This window comes from Aethalodelphis obliquidens, unplaced genomic scaffold (genome assembly GCF_003676395.1).
Source record: "Aethalodelphis obliquidens isolate GAN/ISIS:26980383/991018 unplaced genomic scaffold, ASM367639v1 scaffold10, whole genome shotgun sequence".
Classification (NCBI taxonomy): domain Eukaryota; kingdom Metazoa; phylum Chordata; class Mammalia; order Artiodactyla; family Delphinidae; genus Aethalodelphis; species Aethalodelphis obliquidens.
In genome coordinates, this window is record NW_020837954.1 from 24,924,439 (window position 1) to 24,948,593 (window position 24,155).

The 24,155-nt window shown below is 37.5% G+C and overlaps 1 protein-coding gene across 3 annotated transcripts in view; it reads right to left on the minus strand.

Moving 5' to 3' along the window:
• The window catches only part of L2HGDH (L-2-hydroxyglutarate dehydrogenase), a 51,119-nt gene that overhangs the window by 26,025 nt on the left and 939 nt on the right, over nt 1-24,155 (minus strand). For all 3 annotated transcript variants that reach the window (XM_027111180.1, XM_027111181.1, XM_027111179.1), the window contains exons 2-4: nt 17,953-18,068; nt 17,121-17,272; nt 11,818-11,949 (exon numbers count right to left, since the gene is read on the minus strand). In XM_027111180.1, coding sequence (XP_026966981.1) covers nt 11,818-11,949; nt 17,121-17,272; nt 17,953-18,068 — 400 coding nt within the window. The remainder of the gene's footprint in view (nt 1-11,817; nt 11,950-17,120; nt 17,273-17,952; nt 18,069-24,155) is intronic.

Here is a 24,155-nt window from a genome sequence, read left to right on the forward strand (position 1 = left end):
CTGCCCCCTACATGTACAGACTCCTAATCTCTTTATTTTTTTTTATACAGCAGGTTCTTATTAGTTATCCATTTTATACATATTAGTGTACACATGTCAATCCCAATCTCCCAATTCATCACACCACTAGCCCCGCCACCACTTTCCCCCCTGGGTGTCCATACGTTTGTTCTCTACATCTGTGTCTCAATTTCTGCCCTGCAAACCGGTTCATCTGTACCGTTTTTCTAGGTTCCACATACATGCGTTAATATACGATATTTGTTTTTCACTTTCTGACTTACTTCACTCTGTATGAGTCTCTGGATTCATCCACATCTCTACAAATGACCCAATTTCGTTTCTTTTTATGGCTGAGTAATATTCCATTGTATATATGTACCACATCTTCTTTATCCATTCATCTCTCGATGGGCATTTAGGTTGCTTCCATGTCTTGGCTATTGTAAATAGTGCTGCAATGAACACTGGGGTTCATGTGTCTTTTTTTTTTTTTGAATTGAATTGAATTTTTTTTTTATACAGCAGGTTCTTATTAGTGATCAGTTTTATCCACATCAGTGTATATATGTCAATCCCAATCGCCCAATTCATCACACCACCATCCCCACCATCCTGCAGCTTTCCCCCCTTGGTGTCCATACGTTTGTTCTCTACATCTGCGTCTCAACTTCTGCCCTGCAAACTGGTTCATCTGTACCACTGTTCTAGGTTCCACATACATGTGTTAATATACGATATTTGTTTTTCTCTTTCTGACTTACTTTACTCTGTATGACAGTCTCTAGATCCATCCACGTCTCAACAAATGACCAAATTTCATTCCTTTTTATGGCTGAGTAATATTCCATTGTATATATGTACCACACCTTCTTCATCCATTCGTCTGTTGATGGGCATTTAGGTTGCTTCCATGACCTGGCTATTGTAAATAGTGCTGCAATGAACACTGGGGTGCATGTGTCTTTTTGAATTACGATTTTCTCTGGGTATATGCCCAGTAGTGGGATTGCTGGATCATATGGTAATTCTACTTTTAGTTTTTTAAGGAACCTCCATAGTGGCTGTATCAATTTACATTCCCACCAACAGTGCAAGAGGGTTCCCTTTTCTCCACACCCTCTCCAGCATTTGTTGTTTGTAGATTTTCTGATGATGCCCATTCTAACAGGTGTGAGGTGATACCTCATTGTAGTTTTGATTTGCATTTCTCTAATAATTAGTGATGCGGAGCAGCTTTTCATGTGCTCCTTGGCCATCTGTATGTCTTCTTTGGAGAAACATCTATTTAGGTCTTCTGCCCATTTCTGGATTGGGTTTTTATTTTTTTAATATTGAGCTGCATGAGCTGTTTGTGTATTTTGGAGATTAATCCTTTGTCTGTTGTTTTGTTTGCAAATATTTTCTCGCTTTCTGAGGCTCGTCTTTTCATCTTGTTTGTAGTTTTCTTTGCTTTGCAAGAGCTTTTAAGTTTCATTAGGTCCCATTTGTTTATTTTTGTTTTTATTTCCCTTACTCTAAGAGGTGGATCAAAAAAGATCTTGCTGTGATTTATGTGAAAGAATGTTCTTCCTATGTTTTCCTCTAAGAGTTTTACAGTGTCTGGTCTTACATTTAGGTCTCTAATCTATTTTGAGTTTATTTTTGTGTATGGCACTAGGGAGTGTTCTAATTTCATTCTTTTACACATAGCTGTCCAGTTTTCCCAGCACCACTTATTGAAGAGACTGTCTTTACTGCACTGTATATCCTTGCCTCCTTTGTCATAGATTAGTTGACCATAGGTGTGTGGGTTTATATCTGGGCTTTCTATCCTGTTCCATTGATCTATATTTCTGTTTTTGTGCCAGTACCACATTGTCTTCATTACTGTAGCTTTGTAGTATAGTCTGAAGTCAGGGAGTCTAATTCCTCCAGCTCCATTTTTTTCCCTCAAGACCACTTTGGCTATTCAGGGTCTTTTGTGTCTCCATACAAATTTTAAGATTTTTTGTTCTAGCTCTGTGAAAAAATGCCATTGGTAATTTGATAGGGATTGCACTGAATCTGTAGATTGCTTTGGGTAGTATAGTTATTTTCACAATATTGAATCTTCCAACAAAAGAGCATGGTATATCTCTCTATCTGTTTGTATCATCTTTAATTTCTTTTAACATTGTTTTATAGTTTTCTGCATAGAGGTCTTTTGTCTCCCTAGGTATTTTATTCTTTTTGTTGCAGTGGTAAATGGGAGTGTTTCCTTAATTTCTCTTTCAGATTTTTCATCATTAGGGTGTAGGAATGCAAGAGATTTCTGTGCAGTAATTTTGTATCCTGCAACTTTACCAAAATCATTGATTAGCTCTAGTAGTTTTCTGGTGGCATCTTTAGGATTCTCTATGTATAGTATCATGTCACCTGCAACAGTGACAGTTTTACTTCTTCTTTTCCAATTTGTATTCCTTTTATTTCTTTTTCTTCTCTGACTGCCGCGGCTAGGACTTCCAAAACTATGTTGAATGATAGTGGTGAGAGTGGACATCCTTGTCTTGTTCCTGATCTTAGAGGAAATGCTTTCAGTTTTTCACCATTGAGAATGATGTTTGCTGTGGGTTTTTGTATATGGCCTTTATTATGTTGAGGTAGGTTCCCTCTATGCCCACCTTCTGAAGAGTTATCATAAATGTGTGTTGAATTTTGTCAAAAGCTTTTTTGGCATCTATTGAGATAATCATATAGTTTTTATCCTTCAATCTGTTAATATGGTGTATCACACTGATTGATTTGCGTATATTAAAGAATCCCTGTATCCCTAGGTAAATCCCACTTGATCATGGTGTATGATCCTTTTAACATGTTGTTGGATTCTGTTTGCTAGTATTTTGTTGAGGATTTTTGCACCTATATTCATCAGTAATATTGGTCTGTAATTTTTTTTTGTAGTATCTTTGTCTGGTTTTGGTATCAGGGTGATGGATGGCCTCATAGCATGAGTTTGGGAGTTTTCCTTCTGCAGCTTTTTGGAAGAGTTTGAGAAGGATGGGTGTTAGCTCTTCTCTAAATATTTGACAGCATTCACCTGTGAAGCCATCTAGTCCTGGACTTTTGTTTGTTGGAAGATTTTTAATCACAGTTTCAATTTCATTACTTGTGATTGGTCTGCTCATATTTTCTATTTCTTCCTGGTTCAGTCTTGGAAGTTATACCTTTCTAAGAATTTGTCCATTTCTTCCATGTTGTCCATCTTATCAGCATAGAGTTGCTTGTAGTAGTCTCTTAGGATGCTTTGTATTTCTGCGGTGTCTGTTGTAACTTCTCCTTTTTCATTTCTAATTTTATTGATTTGAGTCCTCTCCCTCTTTTTCTTGATGAGTCTGGCTAATGGTTTATCAATTTTGTTAATCTTCTCAAAGAACCAGATTTTAGTTTTATTGATCTTTGCTATTGTTTTCTTTGTTTCTTTTTCATTTATTTCTGCTCTGATCTTTATGATTTCTTTCCTTCTGCTGACTTTGGGTTTTGTTTGTTCTTCTTCCTCTAGTTCCTTTAGGTGTAACGTTAGATTGTTGATTTGAGATTTTTCTTGTTTCTTGAGGTAGGCTTGTATTGCTATAAACTTCCCTGTTAGAACTGCTTTTGCTGCATCCCATAGGTTTTGGATTGTCGTGTTTTCATTGTCATTTGTGTCTAGGTATTTTTTGAGTTCCTCTTTGATTTCTTTAGTGATCTCTTGGTTATTTAGTAATGTACTGTTTAGCCTCCATGTGTCTGTGTTTTTTACATCTTTTTCCCTGTAATTGATTTCTAATCTTATAGCATTGTGGTCAGAAAAGATGCTTGATATGACTTCAATTTTTTAAAATTTACTCAGGCTTGATTTGTGACCCAGGATGTGATTTTTCCTGGGGAATGTTCCATGTGCAGTTGAGAAGAAAGTGTAATCTGCTGTTTTTTGGATGGAATGTCCTATAAATAGCAATTAAATCTATCTGGCCTATTGTGTCATTTAAAGGTTGTGTCTCCTTATTAATTTTCTGTTTGGATGATCTATCCATTGGTGTAAGTGAGGTGTTAAAGTCCTCCACTATTATTGTGTTACTGTCGATTTCCTCTTTTATAGCTGTTAGCAGTTGCCTTATCTATTGAGGTGCTCCTAAGTTGGGTGCATATATATTTATAATTGCTATATCTTTTTCTTGGATTGATCCCTTGATCATTACGTAGTATCCTTCCTTGTCTCTTGTAACATTCTTTATTTTAAAGTCTATTTTGTCTGATACGAGTATTGCTACTCCAGCTTTCTTTTGATTTCCATTTGCATGGAATATGTTTTTCCATTCCCTCACTTCAGTCTGTATGTGTCCCTAGGTCTGAAGTGGGTCTCTTGTACACAGCATATATATATATATGGGTCTTGTCTTTATATCCATTCAGCAAGTCTGTGTCTTTTGGTTGGAGCATTTAATCCATTCACATTTAAGGTAATTATCAATATGTATGTTCCTATTACCATTTTCTTAATTTTGGGGGGTTTGTTTTTGTAGGTCCTTTTCTTCTCTTGTGTTTCCCACTTAGAGAAATTTCTTTAGCATTTGTTGTAGAGCTGGTTTGGTGGTGCTGAATTCTCTTAGCTTTTGCTTGTCTGTAAAGCCTTTGATTTCTCCATTTAATCTGAATGAGATCCTTGTCAGGTAGAGCAATCTTGTAGGCTCTCCCCTTTCATCACTTTAAATACGTCATGCCACTCCCTTCTGGCTTGTAGAGTTTCTGCTGAGAAATCAGCTGTTAACCTTATGGGAGTTCCCTTGTATGTTATTTGTCGTTTTTCCCTTGCTGCTGTCAATAATTTTTCTTTGTCTTTAATTTTTGCCAGTTTTTTTGCCAATTTGATTACTATGTGTCTCGGCGTGTTTCTCCTTGGGTTTATCCTGTGTGGGACTCTCTGTGCTTCCTGGACTTGGGTGGCTATTTCCTTTCCCATGTTAGGGAAGTTTTCAACTATAATCTCTTCAAATATTTTCTCAGGTCCTTTCTCTCTCTCTTCTCCTTTTGGGACCCCTATAATGCAAATGTTGGTGCATTTAATGTTGTCCCAGAGGTCTCATAGGCTGTCTTCATTTCTTTTCATTCTTTTTTCTTTATTCTGTTCTGCAGCAGTGAATTCCACCATTCTGTCTTCCAGGTCACTTATCCGTTCTTCTGCCTCAGTTATCCTGCTACTGATTCCTTCTAGTGTATTTTTCATTTCAGTTATTGTATTGTTCATCTCTGTTTGTTTGTTCTTTAATTCTTTTAGGTCTTCGTTAAACATTTCTTGCATCTTCTCGATCTTTGCCTCCATTCTTTTTCCGAGGTCCTAGATCATCTTCACTATCATTATTCTGAATTCTTTTTCTGGAAGGTTGCCTATCTCCACTTCATTTAGTAGTTTTTCTGGGGTTTTATCTTGTTCCTTCATCTGGTACATAGCCCTCTGCCTTTTCATCTTGTCTACCTTTCTGTGAATGTGGTTTTTGTTCCACAGGCTGCAGGATTGTAGTTCTTGCTTCTGCTGTCTGCCCTCTGGTGGATGAGGCTATCTAAGAGGCTTGTGCAAGTTTCCTGATGGGAAGGACTGGTGGTGGGTAGAGCTGGCTGTTGCTCTGGTGGGCAGAGCTCAGTAAAACTTTAATCTGCTTGTCTGCTAATGGGTGGGGCTGGGTCCCCTTCCTGTTGGTTGTTTGGCCTGAGGTGACCCAACACTGGAGCCTACCCGGGCTCTTTTGTAGGGCTAATGGCAGACTCTGGGAGGGCTCACGTCAAGGAGTACTTCCCAAAACTTCTGCTTCCAGTGTCCTTGTCCTCACGGTGAGACACAGCCACCCCCCACCTCTGCAGGAGACACTCCAACACTAGCAGGTAGGTCTGGTTCAGTCTCCTATGGGGTCACTGCTCCTTCCCCTGGGTCCCGATGTGCACACTACTTTGTGTGTGCCCTCTGAGAGTGGAGTCTCTGTTTCCCCCAGTCCTGTCAAAGTCCTGCAATCAAACCTCGCTGGCCTTCAAATTCTGACTCTCTAGGAATTCCTCCTCCCGTTGCCGGACCCCCAGGGAAGCCTGACATGGGGCTCAGAAGCTTCACTCCAGTGGGTGGACTTCTGTGGTATAAGTGTTCTCCAGGTTGTGAGTCACCCACCCAGCAGTTATGGGATTTGATTTTATTGTGATTGCGCCCCTCCTACCATCTCATTGTGGCTTCTCCTTTGTCTTTGGATGTGGGGCATCTTTTTTGATGAGTTCCAGTGTCTTCCTGTCGATGATTTTTCAGCAGTTAGTTGTGATTCCAGTGCTCTCACAAGAGGGAGTGAGAGCACGTCCTTCTACTCTGCCATCTTGAACCAATCTCCTAATCTCTTTAATACTAGTGTATTTCCCCCTTAAGTATGGCATCAGTCTAAATAACCAGTTCTGCTATACACTGAATGTCTGTGTGCCTCCAAAATTCATATGTTGAAACCTAATGACCCATGTGACGGTATTTGGAGGTGGGGCCTTTCGGAAGTGATTAGGTCATGAGGATGGAGGCTTCATGAATGGGATTAGTGCCTTTATAAAAGAAACTCCAGAGAGTTCCCTTACCCCTTATGCCATGTGAGAACACAGCAAGAAGATGGTCTATGAACCAGGAAGTGGGTCCTCACCGGACATCAAATCTTCCAGAGCCTTGATCTCAGACTTCCAGCCTCTAGAACTGTGAGAAATAAATATCTGACATTTATAAGCTAACTGGTTCATGGTACTTTGTTGCAGCAGCCCCAACTGACTAAAACAAGCTCTTATATGAGTTATTCACAAGCCTGGTTTGAAGACATCCTAGGATCTCTCTACAATGTTTTTAAATAGCCTATTTTACTCTGCAGAGGAATTGATATGGCTTAAAGGAAATAAACAGAATAAAATATTGGGTTACAAGCAAAGCATCAGGAAAGGGGGAAAATGTAAAGCAGGAGGAAAAGAACAAACATAACTAAGTTATCTTAACAGATTTCATGAAAAGTTCCCAAGTACCTCAAACAAAACCAATTTGAATTCACTAGAACTACTGCTTAAATAAGCCCAAAATAACATCTACCACTTCTTGAGGATTAACATATGCTGGATGCCTTACATATATCACTGTATTTAATTCTCAGAACAACCTGCATTTTACAAATGAGGAGTCTGAGGTTTAGAACAATTTTAACCCACTCAAGGTAAACAGCTGTTAAATAGGCAGAAATGAGATTTAAATTTATGTCTGTCTGGCTTCTCAGCCACCACATTCTGCTGCTCACCTTATGTCAGATCCTACTTTATGGAAAAAAAAAAAAAGACAGAATATAGTGAGATAAAATAAAGAATAATATGTCAAAATTCCCTGAAGTCTAGAAATTACTAACCTATGATATTCAAGAGTAGCAGAAAGAAATTAGGTAGTCTAAAAATAACTATAAATAAGTGGTGTCGATGGTATCATGGTGAGCATAGCTGCCTTCCAATAGTAAATATAAATAGCTTTGACCTCCCACCTCAAGGCTCCCCTCTCTCCCATGTCCAATTCCATCCTATGTACCAGAACTTGATTAACCTTCCTAAATTAGCACAGTTTGCATATCATTTTCTTGCCTAAATCCTTCAGTGGCTCCCTACTGTTAGATCAGGAGCTGGTAATCTTTTCTGTAAAGGGCCAGATAGTAAATATTTTTGCCCATGTGAGGCTTAGGATCTCTGTTTCAATTACTCGAGTTGGCTGTTTGGCACAAAAGCAGCCATAGACAACACGTAAATGAGTAAGTATGATTGTTCTCCAATAAAAATTTATTTGTGGACACTGAAATTTGAGTTTCATATAAGTTTCATGTGTCACAAAATATTATTCTTCTTTTAATTTTTTCAACCATTTAAAACAGCTTATAGGTCTTTAAAAACATGTGGTGGGCTGGATTTGGCCCACAGGCCATAGTTTGCCAATCCTGGCTTAAGACCGTGTAGCATTTGCCCAAAGCCTGAAAGAAATAGCCAAAATTAGATATTCAGTGAAGGTGTCTTCTTTTTTAAAAAAATCAGTCATTCATTCACCATCTCAGAGAGATAAGAAATGCATGGGGAGAGGAAAAGGGAGAAGAAGACCTACTCCCACAAGTTAAACACTTTGATTATTCTGACTGAGTCTGAGGGGAGGGAAGGGTGAGGTTTTCTGGAGTTGAAGATGCTATGACTTTCTCTGCAGGAAGAACTCATTTAACACTGTTTGGATTCCTAGTCTCTTGGGAACTTTATACTAATTAATAAAATCAAATATTTTGATCTAACTTTAACTGCACAACTACAGATAACTTAAGGGAAAAAAATCTATTTCTATCTTGTCTTTTTGTGAAAGGATTTGAAGCAGCCTGTAAAAACAAACAAACAAGAAACACATACAAAACAATATATGCTAGCATTAAATATTGAGCCAGACAAGTATATGGGTTGGAAAGGAAGAAATAAGTTATTACTTGCAGATGACATGATTGTACACAGAAAATACAAAAGAATTGGGACTTCCCTGGTGGTCCAGTGGTTAAGACTCCACACTTCCACTGCAGGGGGCATGTGTTCGATCCCTGGTTGGGGATGTAAGATCCCACATGCCATATGGTACGGCCAAAAAAAAAGAAAAAGAATTTATAGACAAACTATTAGAATCAATAAGTGAATTCAACAACCAAGATGAATACATGGTCAAAAATCAATTTGATTTCCATATATCTGTAATGTATAAGTAGAAAATAAACTTTAAATAACAATACTATTTATGAGAGTATAAAAAATCAAATACCTAGAAATAAATCTAAGAGACATGTAAGACCTCTACACTGAAAACTGTAATACATTTTTTTCAATAAATTAAAGATTCAGATAAATGGAGTGATCCATGTTCATGGATTGGAAGATTCAATATTGTAAATATGTCAACTGTCTGCAAATATGTCAACCTACATATTCAGGGCAATCTCAATCGAAATCATAACAGGTTATCCTGTGGACTTTAGCAAATTAATTCTAAAATGTATATGGAAATTCAAAGATCCAAGAATAGGCAATACAATGTTGAAGAAGAACAAAATTGAAGGACTTACTCAACCGGATGTCTAGACCTATTGAAAAGCTATAGTAACTAAGACATTATGGTAGTGGTACAAGAAGAGACAACAGAAGAGAAGAGAGTCCAGACACAGAGCCCACCTATATATAGTCACCTGGTATCACAAAGGTAACACTGCAGTGCAGTGGGGAAATAATGGTCTTTTTGATAAATGGTGCTGGGCTAACTAGATATCTACATATGAGGGGAAAAAAGTGTACCTTGACCCCTATCTTATACCATAAACAAAAATCAATTCCAAATGGATCGTAGATCTAAATGCGAAAGGTAAAACAACATAGCTTTTAGAAAAAAAGCATAGGAGAATATCTTCCTGATGCTGAAATAGGCAAAGATTTCTCAGAGTACAAAAAAGCACTAAGCATAAAAGAGAAATATATGCATAAACTGATGGAATGATTACATTAAGACTAAGAACCTCTGTTCATCTAAAGACACTATTAAGAGTGAAAACACAAGCCACAGAGTCATAGAAGATATCTATTGTGTATATGTATATATATATACACAACAAAAGACACATATTCAGACTATATAATGAACTTATAAAATTAATAAGAATTAATAATTGTTAAGAAGGACAGTCAATCCAATAGAAAAATGGGCAAAGGACTTAGTTACTTCACAAAAGAAAATATCCAAATGGCCAGTAAACATATGAAAAGGTGTACAATTTTATGGGTCAACAGGGAAACTATAATATTATACTACTACATAGCCACCAGAATGGCTAAAATGAAAACAACAAACAATATTAAGTGTTGGTGAAGATAAGGAGCAACTGTAACTCTCATACACTGCTGATAAGAGTATTATTTGGGACAAATGCTATGGAAAACTCTTTGGCAGTACCTGCCACAGCCAGACATATATATAAATTATGACCATAATTTCCCTCCGAGGTATATCCCCAACGAAAGTGTGTACGTGTGTTCACCAAAATAGATGTGCTAGAATGTTCTTAGTAGCACTACTTGCAAGAGCTCCAAATTGGAAACTACCCAAAACGCCCAACAACAGTATAAAGAGCCATGCTATATTCATACAAAGGATTATTATACAGCAATGACAACAAATTATAACTACATGCAATAATATGGATGAATTTTATAAACAATACTGAATAAAAGAAGTCCAGACACAAACGAGCACATACTATATGATTCTACTTACACAAAATTCAAAAATCTATGATGTAAAAGAACAGTGGTCATCCTTAAGGGAAAGGTAGTGTCTAGGAGGGGGCATGAGGGGAATTCTCAGAAGCTGGTAATGTTCTGTTTGTTGATCTGGATGATCACACTTAACGAAAATTCATCAAGCTGTATACATTTATGATTTTGGATGTATGCTGTGATTCAATAAAAAGTTCCAAAAAATCAGAGCATATAGAAAACAAAGGTGGAAAGATAAGATGAAACAAAGAGCAAATTTAGTACATGAAAATAAAAATGTATGCTTAATGCTCTAGATATTTGGCAAGAGTAGGGCACAAATGTGTTTCTGCTTAGAGCCAAGGCAAACAGGACAATACAGTTAAAGAATTCAGTGTCCATCGATAAAAACAAGCCAATTGTGCTCAGGAAAAACAAAATTATTCTTAGAACTGGAGTCTGAAATTTCTCCTGAGTGTTCTCAGAGAGATGTTGTTTGACAGTGAACCTATGTCCTCAACCACCTCCTTATAGTAGAGGCCTCAGTGAGTGACACAATGACTTTCTCCATAGGCTGATGCCATAAAACCAAAACACAACTCAAGGAGAGTAATCTGGGGTCAAGAAGTAGGATGGGGAGAGAAAAACACTACAGTGTAGGTGTACTACAATCTGATGGTCTGGAGAGATGTACAAGAATGAATGGTCTACATATCACCCAGGCTCTCTCCCTTAAATAGTGTTTCTCTAAAGCAAGCTTTTGCTAAGCACTGCCTGACAGTGAGTTCAAGGTCACACTCGCTAAGACAGGTACCCACAGTCCAGCTATTGGAATATGTCATTAAAACACTGGGGAATGGGGAACAGGAGATACAGCAGTTCATTGGAACAGTCAGTGGAATGAGAATTGGACGGATAGCCTCTAAAAGGCTATCAAGGGAAGTTGATATGCAGAGTAACTATTATATTATTATTTGTGCTTCTATCACAAATACAAGAAAGAAGATCTGGTTTTCCCCACAGCATGTTTTAAGCCAGAAACTCTATAACCTACCCTCCTGAAACAGATCCAATATTGTAGCCACCCTCCTCAAAAATTTTTAGTGGCTACCTATGCCTACTGGATAAACTTCAAAGTATCAGCATGGATATGATATCAAGCCCTTTATGTGGGCTAATTCTGCCTTCCCAGTCTCATCTATTATCTCTTGCTACACACCCTATGATCCAACCACAACTCACCACTCAGTGGTTTCCAAACATGCCATAGAGTCTCAGACCTCCTCTTGCTTTTGCCTATGTTCTTCAGGACCTGGTAGTTTCTTGTAGGAAAAGAAGAAATCAGGTGTCCAGAGTTTGTGGCAATGCCCTCTTGTGTCTGGCACCTTAATGCTTCTGTAACAGGATTATTTAACTGTCTCTATGATTCCTGCTTCCTATAAACTCACCCTCAGCCTCCATGTCACAGGACTGAGCCCTATCCCTGTGAGCCTGTGTGTGGGTTAGTGAATCACTTACCCTACAATATGGCTCCTTCTTTTTTATGTCCTCTTGCTGGATCAGCCTCAGGTCCTGGACACCATTCTGCAGGCCTCTCTCATACAGGGCCTTAAGTCTGGGAATTTCTTCTTGTTCAACAGCTACTATAAGCTTAAAAAGAAAAAAGATAAAGAACATGAATAGAGTTAAATATATCATCAGCTATGATAGATAAATTCAATAGAAAATCATAAATTAGTGTATGATTCAAATTGGGTTGATTTTTTTAAACTGTTTTTGCTTCATGTATCTACTTCTCCCTTTCTTCATGACTTCACTTTCTTCCTCCACCAAAAACATTTGTCTTAAGACTGCATTAAAACAAAGGTGAGATGTAGCCTCAATTGTCACATCTGCTATGACAGTTGCTACATGCACCTTGGCCAGAAGTATCGCCATCACTCCCTCGATCCCAGAGGGGAAAGAAGCACAGGTTGCTTAGTCTTTACATTAAAAACCAAACAAAAAACAAAAGTGAAACAAAACTAAACAAAAACCAGTACATCAGAAAGACAGGCAATATTCAGTATAATGGAATATCGCTAACAGAAAACTATTTTATTTTTTGGAATAAAGTACATTTCAAAGTATTTACTAATGCATTCTGTTGCAGAGGAGAAAAACAGAAAATTCATCAAGACTCTTTTTCTGTTTATTTCTGGGCAAAGTATCTGTTTGAGGTAGTTTCTTACTTAACAGCTACCAGCAAAGGAAAGCACAGATAATATTCACAAGTACATCAGAATTCAAAAATCACTATTTCATAGCAAGGAGTCAACCGAACTCCATAAAGTAATACTTTTAATCAAGGTGTAAAGGTTATTTAAATCAACAAATAATTAACCTTAAAAATATACGTGGAATCATAGGGCATTATCAAGAAAGTGAAAAGATAACCCACTGAATGGGAGAAAATACTTGCAAATCATTATCGCTGATAAGGCTTTAATATGCAGAATATATAAAGAACTCTTTAGAAACTCTGTACAAACTTCCAAATATAAAATAAACAAGTCATAGGGATGTAATGTACAGCATGGTGACTATAGTTAATAATTGTGTATTGCATATTTGAAAGTTGCTAAGAAAATAGATCTTAAAAGTCCTCGTCACAAGAAAAAAAATACTTTTTCTTACTGTGAATGGTGACAGATGTTAACTAGACTTATGGTGGTGATCATTTCACAATACATACACATGAAACTAATAATAATATTATATGTTAATCATACCTCAATTTAAAGAAATAAAAGGACTTCAAACTTGAAGAAAAAAAAAAGAAGTTGGGGAGGGGCAGACACTCAGAGGCACAAATCAGTGACTGAACCAGGAAAACTCTGAAATCAGGTCATTAAGTCACATTGACACCGTTGTGGCCTGGAAGCAGCAATCTGTAAATTAACACCTGGAGCTGAGCTGAGATGGATTAGAAGCAATGATGTGATTTGATGTGAAGAGGGAATATGAAGTAGTGTTCAAGGCTCCAGAAAGAAGTAGGGGTTACAGAGCTTAAAATCATCCTATGGGTAGGCATGGGGCATGGTATGTTTCTCAATGGTGGATGTTATGGATGTTGTCTGGTTCCTTTGGCTTAAAGGATTAAAAAAAAAAAAAAAAAAAACCCTCATAACTCAACCATAAAAACTGTAAATACAGTTTTATATCTTGCTTTTTTTACTTAACACTATATCAGGACCATTTTCCCACATCATTAAAAAAAAAATCTTCATAGCACCTTTAATGGTGACAATGAACTTTTATTCTTAAAAATTACATGAAGAAGAGTTATAAGGAAATATTATGAACAGCTGTATGCAACAAATTAGATAATCTATATGAAATAGGAAAATTCTTAAAAAGACACAAACTTCTGAAACTGACTCAAGAAGAAAAAGAGTTATCTGAATAGACCCATAACAAGAAATGGAATTAGTAACTGTAAAGGCTCAGGCCTCATGAATGCTACCAAATGTTTAAAGAAGAATTAATACCAATTCTTCATAAACTCTTCCAAAAAACAGAAGAGAAGGGAACACTTCCTAATTCTATAAGGCCAGTTAACACTCAAACGAGACACAGATATCAAAAGAAAACAAACCTGCATATCAATATCCCTTATGAGTATTGATATAAAAATTCTGAACAAAATACTAGTATATTGAGTGCAGCGACATATAAAAAGGATTATATACCATGACCAAGTGGGATTCATTGCATGAATGCAAGATCTATTTAACATCCAAAAGTCAATTAATGTAATAAATTCATATTAATAGAATAAAGGACAAAACCACATGACTGCCTCAAGAGACATAGAAAAGGCATTTGAGAAAATCCAACACCTATTCATGATTAAAATCAACAAACTGCAGGTAAAAAGGAACTTCCTCAGTCTGATAAAGGGCATCCACAAAAAACCCACAACTATCATTATACTTAATAGTGAAAGACTGAATGCTTTCTCCCTAAAATCAAGAACAACACAAAGATATCCACTTTCACTATTTTTATTCAACATTGTATTAGAGATTCTACCCAGGTAAATTAGGCAAGAAAAAAGTAAAACTATCTTATTTGCAGATGATATGATCCTGCATATAGAAAATCCTAAGGAATCCACACACACACACACACGAAAAACTATTAGACTAAAAAACGAGTTCACCGAAGTTGAAGGATAAAGATCAATACACAAAAATCAATCATATTCTATACATTAGCAATGAATAAACCAAACTGAAATTAAGAAAACAATTCCCCTCACAAAAGCATCAGAAAGAATAAAATATCAAGGAATAAAATTACAAAAGAAGTGCAAGACCTGTAAAATGAAAAATGTTTTTAAGTTGTTGAAAGAAATTAAAGAAGATCTAAATAAGTGGGAAGACATCCCAAGTTCATGGTTTGCAAAATTTAATATTGTTAAGATGGCAATACTCCCCAAATTGATCTATAGATTCAATATAATCGCTCGCTAACAAAAATCCCAGCTGCCTTTTTTGGAGAAACTGACAAACTGACCCTAAAATTCATATGGAAATGCAAGGGACCCAGAATAGCCAAAACACTCTTGAAAAAGAACAAAGTTGGAGGACTCACACTTACTGATTTCAAAAAATAAAGAGCTACAGTAAACAAGATGGTGTGGTACTGGCATAACGATAGACACACATCAATGGAATGGAATTGAGAATCCTAAACAAACCTTCTTACACTTATGCTCAACTGATTTTTGATACAGGTGCCAAAACAATGTAGAAAGAATATTTTTTTCAACAAATGGTGCTGAGACAACTGGATATCCACATGCAAAAGAATGAAGTTGGAACTCTTCCTCACACCATATACCAAAATTAATTAAAAAGTGAACCTAGGGCTTCCTTGGTGGCGCAGTGGTAGAGAGTCCACCTGCTGATGCAGGGGACACAGGTTCGTGCCCCAGTCCGGGAGGATCCCACATGCCGTGGAGTGGCTGGGCCCGTGAGCCATGGCCGCTGAGCCTGCGCGTCCGGAGCAACAGGAGAGGCCACAACAGTGAGAGGCCTGCATACCGCAAAAAAAAAAAAAAGTGAACCTACGCTGGAGGAATACGTGTAAGGGTAGAAGCTCTGCTTCTGGTGGTGGGGTCTGGGGAAGGGGCAGTAGGCCATCTGAAAAGGTGGTAAGAAGCACCTGAAGCAGCCCAAGAAGCAGGCCAAGAAGTTGGATGAGGATGATAAGGCATTCAAGCAGAAACAAAAAGAGAAGCAAAAGAAACTTGAGGCTGCAAGGAAGGCCCTCCTGGCGACAGTTGGAATTAAGAAATCTGTCAAAAAGTAAGCTGTTCCTTGTGCCAGAGGCAATGGTGATCCTTAATTCCATTCCTGTTTAAATAACTGGATTCCCTGCCATAACATCTGTTGCCACCTATAGTTAGAATGAAGTGCTGTCTTGAAACCTGCTATAAATTTAAGAACAAACTTTTGTTAAAGTTTAAAAAAATGAAATCATACAGTGGTTCATCTTCTCTTTAGTTCTTCTCATTCGGCCATTTCTACCTTAGCTGTGAGGTCAGAGTAAACCCAGCCCAGAATCCTGCCAAAGTCTGTTCTTCAGTCTTTGTTCTAGCTCCAATTCTATAACACTCAGAATTAAACCAACTCATTTGGGGGAAAAAAACTATCACAGATCTAAACATCAGAGCTAAGGCTTTGACATTAGAAGAAAATGTAGGAGCACTTTTTCATGATCTAAAGTTAGGCAATGATTTCTTAGATATGACACTAAAAGTATAAGCAATAAAAGAAAAGAAAAGATAAACTAGACTTCATCAAAATTGAAAGTTTCTGTGCTTCAAAGGATACCATCAAGAAGTAAAAAAGAAAATCTACAGAATGGGAGAAAATATTTAGTAATATTTAAAATACGATCATTACTATTGCTATTATTTTATTTAAAAATATATATATATTTTAATATTTTAGTAGTATTTTAGTAAATATCATATAGCTGATAAGGGATATTTATATATCCAGAATATATAAATAACACATACAAATAAAAAGACAAAGAACTCAATTTTAAAATGAGAAAAAGATTTGAATAGATATTTCTCCAAAGAAGATAAATGAATGGCCAATAAGTATATGAAAAGATGCTTAACATCATTAATTACTATGTTTAATTACATAAAAACCACAATGATATAGCACTTCACATCCTCTAGGATAGCTAAAATGAAACAGACAATAACAGGTGTTCATGAGGATGTGAGGATATTGGAATCCTCATTAACTGCTGATGGGGATGTAAAATAGTACAGCACTTTGGAAAACAGTTTCACACTTCCTCAAAATGTTAAACATGTAGTTACCATATGACCCGGCAACTCCACTCATAGGTATATACCTGACAGAAATGAAAACATAGGTCCATACAAAAACTTGTACATAAATGTCCATAGCAGCATTATTCATAGTAGCCAAAAAGTGGAAACAACCCAAATGTCCATCAACTGATAACTGGATAAACAAAATGTGGTTTACCAATACAATGGAGTATAAGGAGGAATGAAGTACTGATTCATGCCACAAGATGAACGAACCTTGAAAACACCATGCCAAGTGAAAGAAGCCAATCACAAAAGACAACATATTGTATGATCCCATTTATATGAAACATCTAGATTTTGCAAATTACATGGATACAGAGAAAGAAAAGCCAGGCATTTTTTAAATCAACATTTAAGATTACTAAGTAAATGCTATTTATAAATAAGTCAAGGCCCTAGTAAAATGCCATACCTTGCCACATTGCTTGTAGGAAATTCCCTTTTGGTTACAGTACTCATAGATGAGGGCTGCGCCTTGTACACATAACTTAGCTTTCAGAGATTCAGGTTTATAATAAATTCCACTATGTATGACACCACTGTTATGTCCAGTCTGATGAATAGCTATGGAACAAGAGAAACAGGTTAGGAGAAACTACATGACTCATTCAAAACTTAAGAAGTGGGGGAATACACTTACAGTTGAAGCTATTAGAGACCGCTATTTAAAATTCTGTCTGAGTTTGTTCTTATAGTCAGAGCACTTCTAGCCTCCCGTAGCAGCCAAGCATGGTGTCTGTGTCACATCCCTCCAGCCCATCTCTGACTTCCGCTACAACTTTGGTGCACAAACCGCCCCCCTCACCACAAGCAAACCGCTTCAAGGGTCCACTACAGCTCTCTGCCTTCTGCTCCAGGGCCTTTTCTAATATTTGGGGGCACAGGGACTCAACACCCTATGGACAATCCTCAACTAAAGGGACAGAAGCTGATGGATAAATGAGCACAATCCTGGGAAACATTAGGTAGCTCCTCGAGGGCTCAGTGGAATTAAGCTCCCAGCTGCAACCTAGATAATGCACCCTCACAAGGTTTTTCCTCCTTCCCTGTTTACTCTCCCCACCTCCTCACTCCTGCCTCCTCGAATAACCTTGAAAAAAATCACCTACACCCAAATCCTAGTCCTAGACTCTGCTTTCTAAAGAATCCAAACTGGGACACTAACATCGACATTCAGCATGAAAGATGTAGAACTGACAAAATGAGCAGGTGCTCAGGTTAAGCAACACTGAGAACATACATACCTAAATCTTTCTCCTTTTCCAGAACACCAATGGAAAGAGCTGGATGTCGCAGGATGAGCGCTCTGGCAGAGGCAAGCCCCACAATTCCGCCACCAATAATGACTACATCAAATGAGCTTTAAGAGAAAGCCACCTTTAAAGTAATGCGTGTTTATAATAGACTTTATCAAACTTGACAGTTTCATCATCAACCGACAAAGTATTAATTAGTAATCATTAAAATCAAATGTTTATTGGGCTTTGTGACATTTGGCTTTATACTAACGAAGAAACCTTTAAAAGTCACATGCATGTATAATCAGCTACAGCCAGCAGGCAGAGTGGCTAGTTGCCCAAGCTGCTCTAAGTCTCTATAATACTCTGCCCAACCTGGCTACATCAGTGGTTACTCTGTTAACTATCACACTCTCTCCTCTACCATCTATTCGTTAAAAATTCAGGTGCAATATTCTTGAGGATAAGTTAACATTAAGTCTTTAACACCTAGTGTACAAAAATTCATAATTTTTTTATTCTGCTGAGAAGGAAACAGTGAGAACATCAAACTTAAGGAAATAAGTGGTCCAGAACGGGCTCAGAACCAGTTTTAGCCATAACTCTGATTATATAATCATTTAAAAAATTAGAAAGGGTATGTATAGTCTATCTAAATCTAAAATGAGAAGCTTAAAAGATTACCACAAGCACTGATCTCGTGGTCACAAATCTAGGTTTTACAGGAACGTGGCCTATCTTGCTTCTTCACCCCATTTATTTTTTTTCACCCCCTCCTGCATTATATTATTTCGATCTAAATCTTAAACATCATCTGTAAATATTTCAATATGTTATTTCTAAAATGGCTCTTTAAAAACACACACACAGGGCTTCCCTGGTGGCGCAGTGGTTGAGAGTCCACTCTGCCGATGCGGGGGACACGGGTTCGTGCCCCGGCCAGGAGGATCCCACATGCCACGGAGCAGCTGGGCCCGTGAGCCATGGCCGCTGAGCCTGTGCGTCCAGAGCCTGTGCTCCGCAACAGGAGAGGCCGCAACAGTGAGAGGCCCGCATAACGCAAAAAAAAACAAAAAACAAAAAACACACACAATGTCATTATTCTAACCAAAAAATTCAGTTTTTAAATATCATCAAATATTCACGATAAAACTTTTAGAAGAAAACATAGGAGAAAATCTTTGGTATTTAGGGCTACTTGAGGAGTTCACACCAAAACCATGACCCATAAAAGAAAAAAAAATGATAAACTGGACTTCATCAAAATTAAAAACTTTTGCTCTGCAAAAGACTCTGTTAAGAGGATAAGAAGACAATGAACAAACTGGGAGAAAACACTTGCAAACCATATATCTTACAAAGGACACATTTCTCAAATATATATTAAGAACTCTAAAAATAAACAACTCAAGACTTCCCTGGTGGCTCAGTGGTTAAGAATCCACCTACTAATGCAGGGGATATGGGTTCGAGCCCTGGTGCGGGAAGATCCCACATGCTGCAGAGCAACTAAAGCTGTGCACCACAACTACTGAGCCTGCGCTCTAGAGCCCGCAAGCCACAACTACTGAGCCCACGTGCGACAACTACTGAAGCCCGCGTGCCTAGAGCCCGTGCTCTGCAACAAGAGAAGCCACCGCAATGAGAAGCCCGCGCACCACAATGAAGAGTAGCCCCTGCTCTCTGCAACTAGAGAACGCCCGCGCACAGCAATGAAGACCCAACGCAGCCATAAATAAATAAATAAATAAATTTATTAAAACAAACAAGTCATTTAGAGAATAGGCAAAAGATATGAACAAACATTTCATCAAAGAGGACAGATATATAGATGGCAAATAAGTACATGAAAATATGTTCAATACCTTTAGTCATTAGGAAAATGCAAACTAAAACTACAGTGAGACATCACTACACCCCTATCAGAATGGCTTTTTTTTTTAAAAAAAATGATAACAACAAACGCTGGTGAGGATGAGAGGAACTGGATCAACTCACATGTTACCGGTAGGAATGTAAAATAGTACAGCCACTCTGGAAAAACAGTATGGCAGTTTCTTAAAAAACTAAACATGTGCTTACTACATGTCTTAGCAACTGCACTCTTTGGCATTTATCCCAGAGAAATGAAAACTTACGTTCCTACAAAAATCTGTACATAAGTGTTCATAGCAGCTTTATTCATAATAGCCAAAAACTGAAACAGCCCAGATACCATTCAACTGGGGAGTGGTTAAACAAACTGCAATACATCCATATCATAGACTGCTACTCAACAATTAAATGGAACCCACTATCAACACAGGCAACACCTTAGATAGATCGCAAGGACATTATGCTGCATGAAAAAAGCCAATCTAAAGGGTTACATACTGTGTGATTCCACTTATATAACATTTTCAAACTGACAAAATTATAGAGCTGAAAAATAGATTCGTGGTTGCCAAAGGTTAGAAAGGGTGGAGAAATGGGATGTGAATATAAAGGGGTAGGTAACACAATCTCTGTATTGATGGAACATTTCTGTTTCTTAATTGTGGTGGCAGTTACACAAATTAACACATGCTGTTAAATTGCATAGTAACACACACAAAAATGAGTGCATGTAACAGCAAAGGAAATCATAAACAAAATGAAAAGACAATCCACAGAATGGGAGAAAATATTTGTAAATGATGCAACCAACAAGGGATTAGTCTCCAAAATTTACAAACAGCTCATGTGACTCAATATCAAAAAAACAAACAACTCAATCAAAAATTGGGCAGAAGAGCTAAATAGAGATTTCTCCAAAGGAGACATACAGATGGCCAACAGGCACAAGAAAAGATGCTCAACATCGCTAATTATTAGAGAAATGCAAATCAAAACTACAATGAGATATCACCTCACACCAGTCAGAATGGGCATCATCAAAAAATCTACAAGCAATAACTGCTGGAGAGGGTGTGGAGAAAAGGGAACCTTCTTGCACTGTTCGTGGGAATATAATTTGGTACAGCCACTATGGAGAACAGTGTGGAGGTTCCTTGAAAAACTAAAATAGAACTACCATATGACCCAGCAATCCCACTACTGGGCATGTATCTGGAGAAAAACATGGTTCAAAAGAATACATGCACCCCAATGTTCATTGCAGCGCTGTTTACAATAGCGAGACATGGAAGCAACCTAAATGTCCATCGACAGATGAATGGATAAAGATGTGCTACATATATAAAATGAAATACTACTCAGCCATTAAGAAGAATGAAATAATGTCATCTGCAGCAACATGGATGGACCTGGAGATTATCATACTAAGTGAAGTAAATCAGACAGAGAAAGACAAATATCATATGATATTGCTTATATACAGAATCTAAAAAAAATGATACAAATGAACTTATTTACAAAGCAGAAACAGACTCACAGACTTAGAGAACAAACTTATGGTTACCAGGGGGCAGGGTCGGGGGAGGGAGGGAGTTTGGAATTGACATGTACACACCGCTACATTTAAAACAGATAACCAACAAGGACCTTCTGTATAGCACCGGGAACATTGCTTAATATTCTGTAATAAGCTAAATGGGAAAAGAATTTGAAAAAGAATAGATACATGTATATGTATAACTGAATCACTTTGCTGTACACATGAAACTAACACAACATTGTTAATCAACTATGCTCCAATATAAAATATAAATTTAAAGAAACATGAATTCACTTGAAATCAGATTTCTAAATTGTGACACTGAAATCAAGAAGTCAATGGAGCATTATTTTCAAGGAGAAAAAAAGGACTTCTAACCTAGAGTTAAACTATCTCTTTTATTTTTTTTTTAATTTATTATTTAGTTGTTTTTATTTTTGGCTGTCTTAGGTCTTCGTTGCTACACACGGGCCTTCTCTAGTTGCGTTGAGCGGGGGCTACCCTTTGTTGCGGTGTGCGGGCTTCTCATTGTCGTGGCTTCTCTTGTTGTGCAGCACGGGTTCTAGGCGTGTGGGCTTCAGTAGTTGTGGCACATGGGCTTAGCTGCTCCACGGCATGTGGGATCTTCGGTGCCAGGGCTCAAACCCATGTCCCCTGCATTGGCAGGTGGATTCTTAACCACTGCACCACCAGGGAAGCCCAAACTATCCCATTTAAATATGAGGATTCAATAAAGATATTCTTGGGTAAACAAGGCTACAGGAACTTTAACATGCAAGAGACACTCCTAAAAATACTCCTGGACCAAAAATCAATGAGTTAACAACTCAAGAAGTTAAATATAATAAAGAAAAACAAACATATATAAACATGTATATATAATATATAAAACATATATATAACAAAATATAATAAAGAAGAAAAATCTTTTATTTGAAAAGATTTATAATGTAGACAAACCTCTGGCAAGAGTAATGGGGGAAAAAGTGAGATGACACAAATAAATAAAACAGAATAATAAAGAAAATATACGTAAAGACACAACAAGGATCTTAAACATAATCAAAGAGTATCATGGAGATCTATATGCTAATAAATTTGATAACATAGATGAAATGGGGTGGGGGACTCCTCGGGCAAAATTACTGAGGCATAAAGAAATAGAAATTTTGAATCAATCACTATAAATTAAAATAGTCATCAAAAGCTTTCTACCTAAACACACACACACATACATTTTACCAAACTTTCAAGGAACGGATAATCTCTATCATCAAAGATATTCCAGAAAAATTTAAAGGGTTGAGAACTCCCTAACTCATTTTATGAAGCACATATGAACCAGGTTCCAAAACTGGATAAGAAGTACAAAGAAGCATCTTCTATACCAGTAAGATCCAACTGAAAGAATAATATAAAATAAAATACTATTTACAGTAGCAACAAAGTAATAAGGGAATCAAAGAATTAACCTAAGAAAAAAGAACTTCACAGAGAAAAATTTTAAACTCTATTAAATAACAAATGAGGGACTTCCCTGGTGGCGCAGCGGTTAATAATCCACCTGCCAATGCAGGGGACACGGGTTCCAGCCCTGGTCCAGGAAGATCCCACATGCCGCGGAGCAACTAAGCCCGTGCGCCACAACTACTGAAGCCCGCGGGCCTAGAGCCCGTGCTCCGCAACAAGAGAAGCCACGGCAATGAGAAGCCCGCGCACCACAACAAAGAGTAGCTCCTGCTCTCCGCACCTAGAGAAAGCCCCTGCACAGCAATGAAGACCCAATGCAGCCAAAAAAATCAACAAATAAATAAACTTTAAGTAACAAATGAGTATGCATAAATGAAAAGATATGCCAAGTTCATGGATGGGAAAACTCAAAATTATAAAGAAGTAAATCTCCCCCAAATCTACCTAATTTCAATAATATTTTCAAAATAATATTTTAAGATACTAAATGTTATATAGAATAAAGGTCTATAAGTAGTAAAGCAATTTAAAAAAACAAACAAGTGCAAAACTTCTAAAACTGATGAAAATCTGAATAAGGCCGGTGGATTGTGCTAATGTCAATTTCCTGGTTTGATACTGTTATTACAGTTATGTAAGGTGTTGCTGGGGTAAATTGGGTGAAGAAGGGTACATGAGAGCTCTCTGTTCTTTTGCAACTTCCTATGGATCTATAATCATTTCAAAATAAAAAGTATAAAAAGGAAAAATAAAAAGTATAAACAAAACCTTCACTAACCTTACCTTTCTTCCCTTAAAAAAAGGTTCCCAAAAGAGCTGTCTACAAACCCCCACGATGAATCACAAATCCTATCCCACTCTAATCCCCCTCCAATCCACTAATACACAGCAGCCAGAATCAACTTCAGAAACATCAACATTTAATCACTTCTTTAAAACCCTTTAAAAGCCTCCCAGTGCTCTTAGAATAAAACTTCACGTGTATTTAAAACAGAAACTGTGCTGTGATGTAGCCCCTCTCCGATGTCATTCCACACCATCTCTGCTCCGCTAAGCTCTAGTCACACTCATCTTGCCCACATTCTAGTTCCCGAAACAGCCAAGACCTTTCCAGCTTTGAAACCTTCGCATAAACCATTCCCTCTACAGAGAGCAGAGAAAAACAGTAGTGGCGAATGTGGTCTCCAAACTTCAAATCACAGGGCGCTGAATTTTGCAGGGTTTAATTAGCAACTAACTGAGCTGCTTCTCACAGGGGCAACTCTATGCAGCATGCGTGTACCAGGAACTGATTGATATAAGACTGGTTTTAGATCTTCCAAGT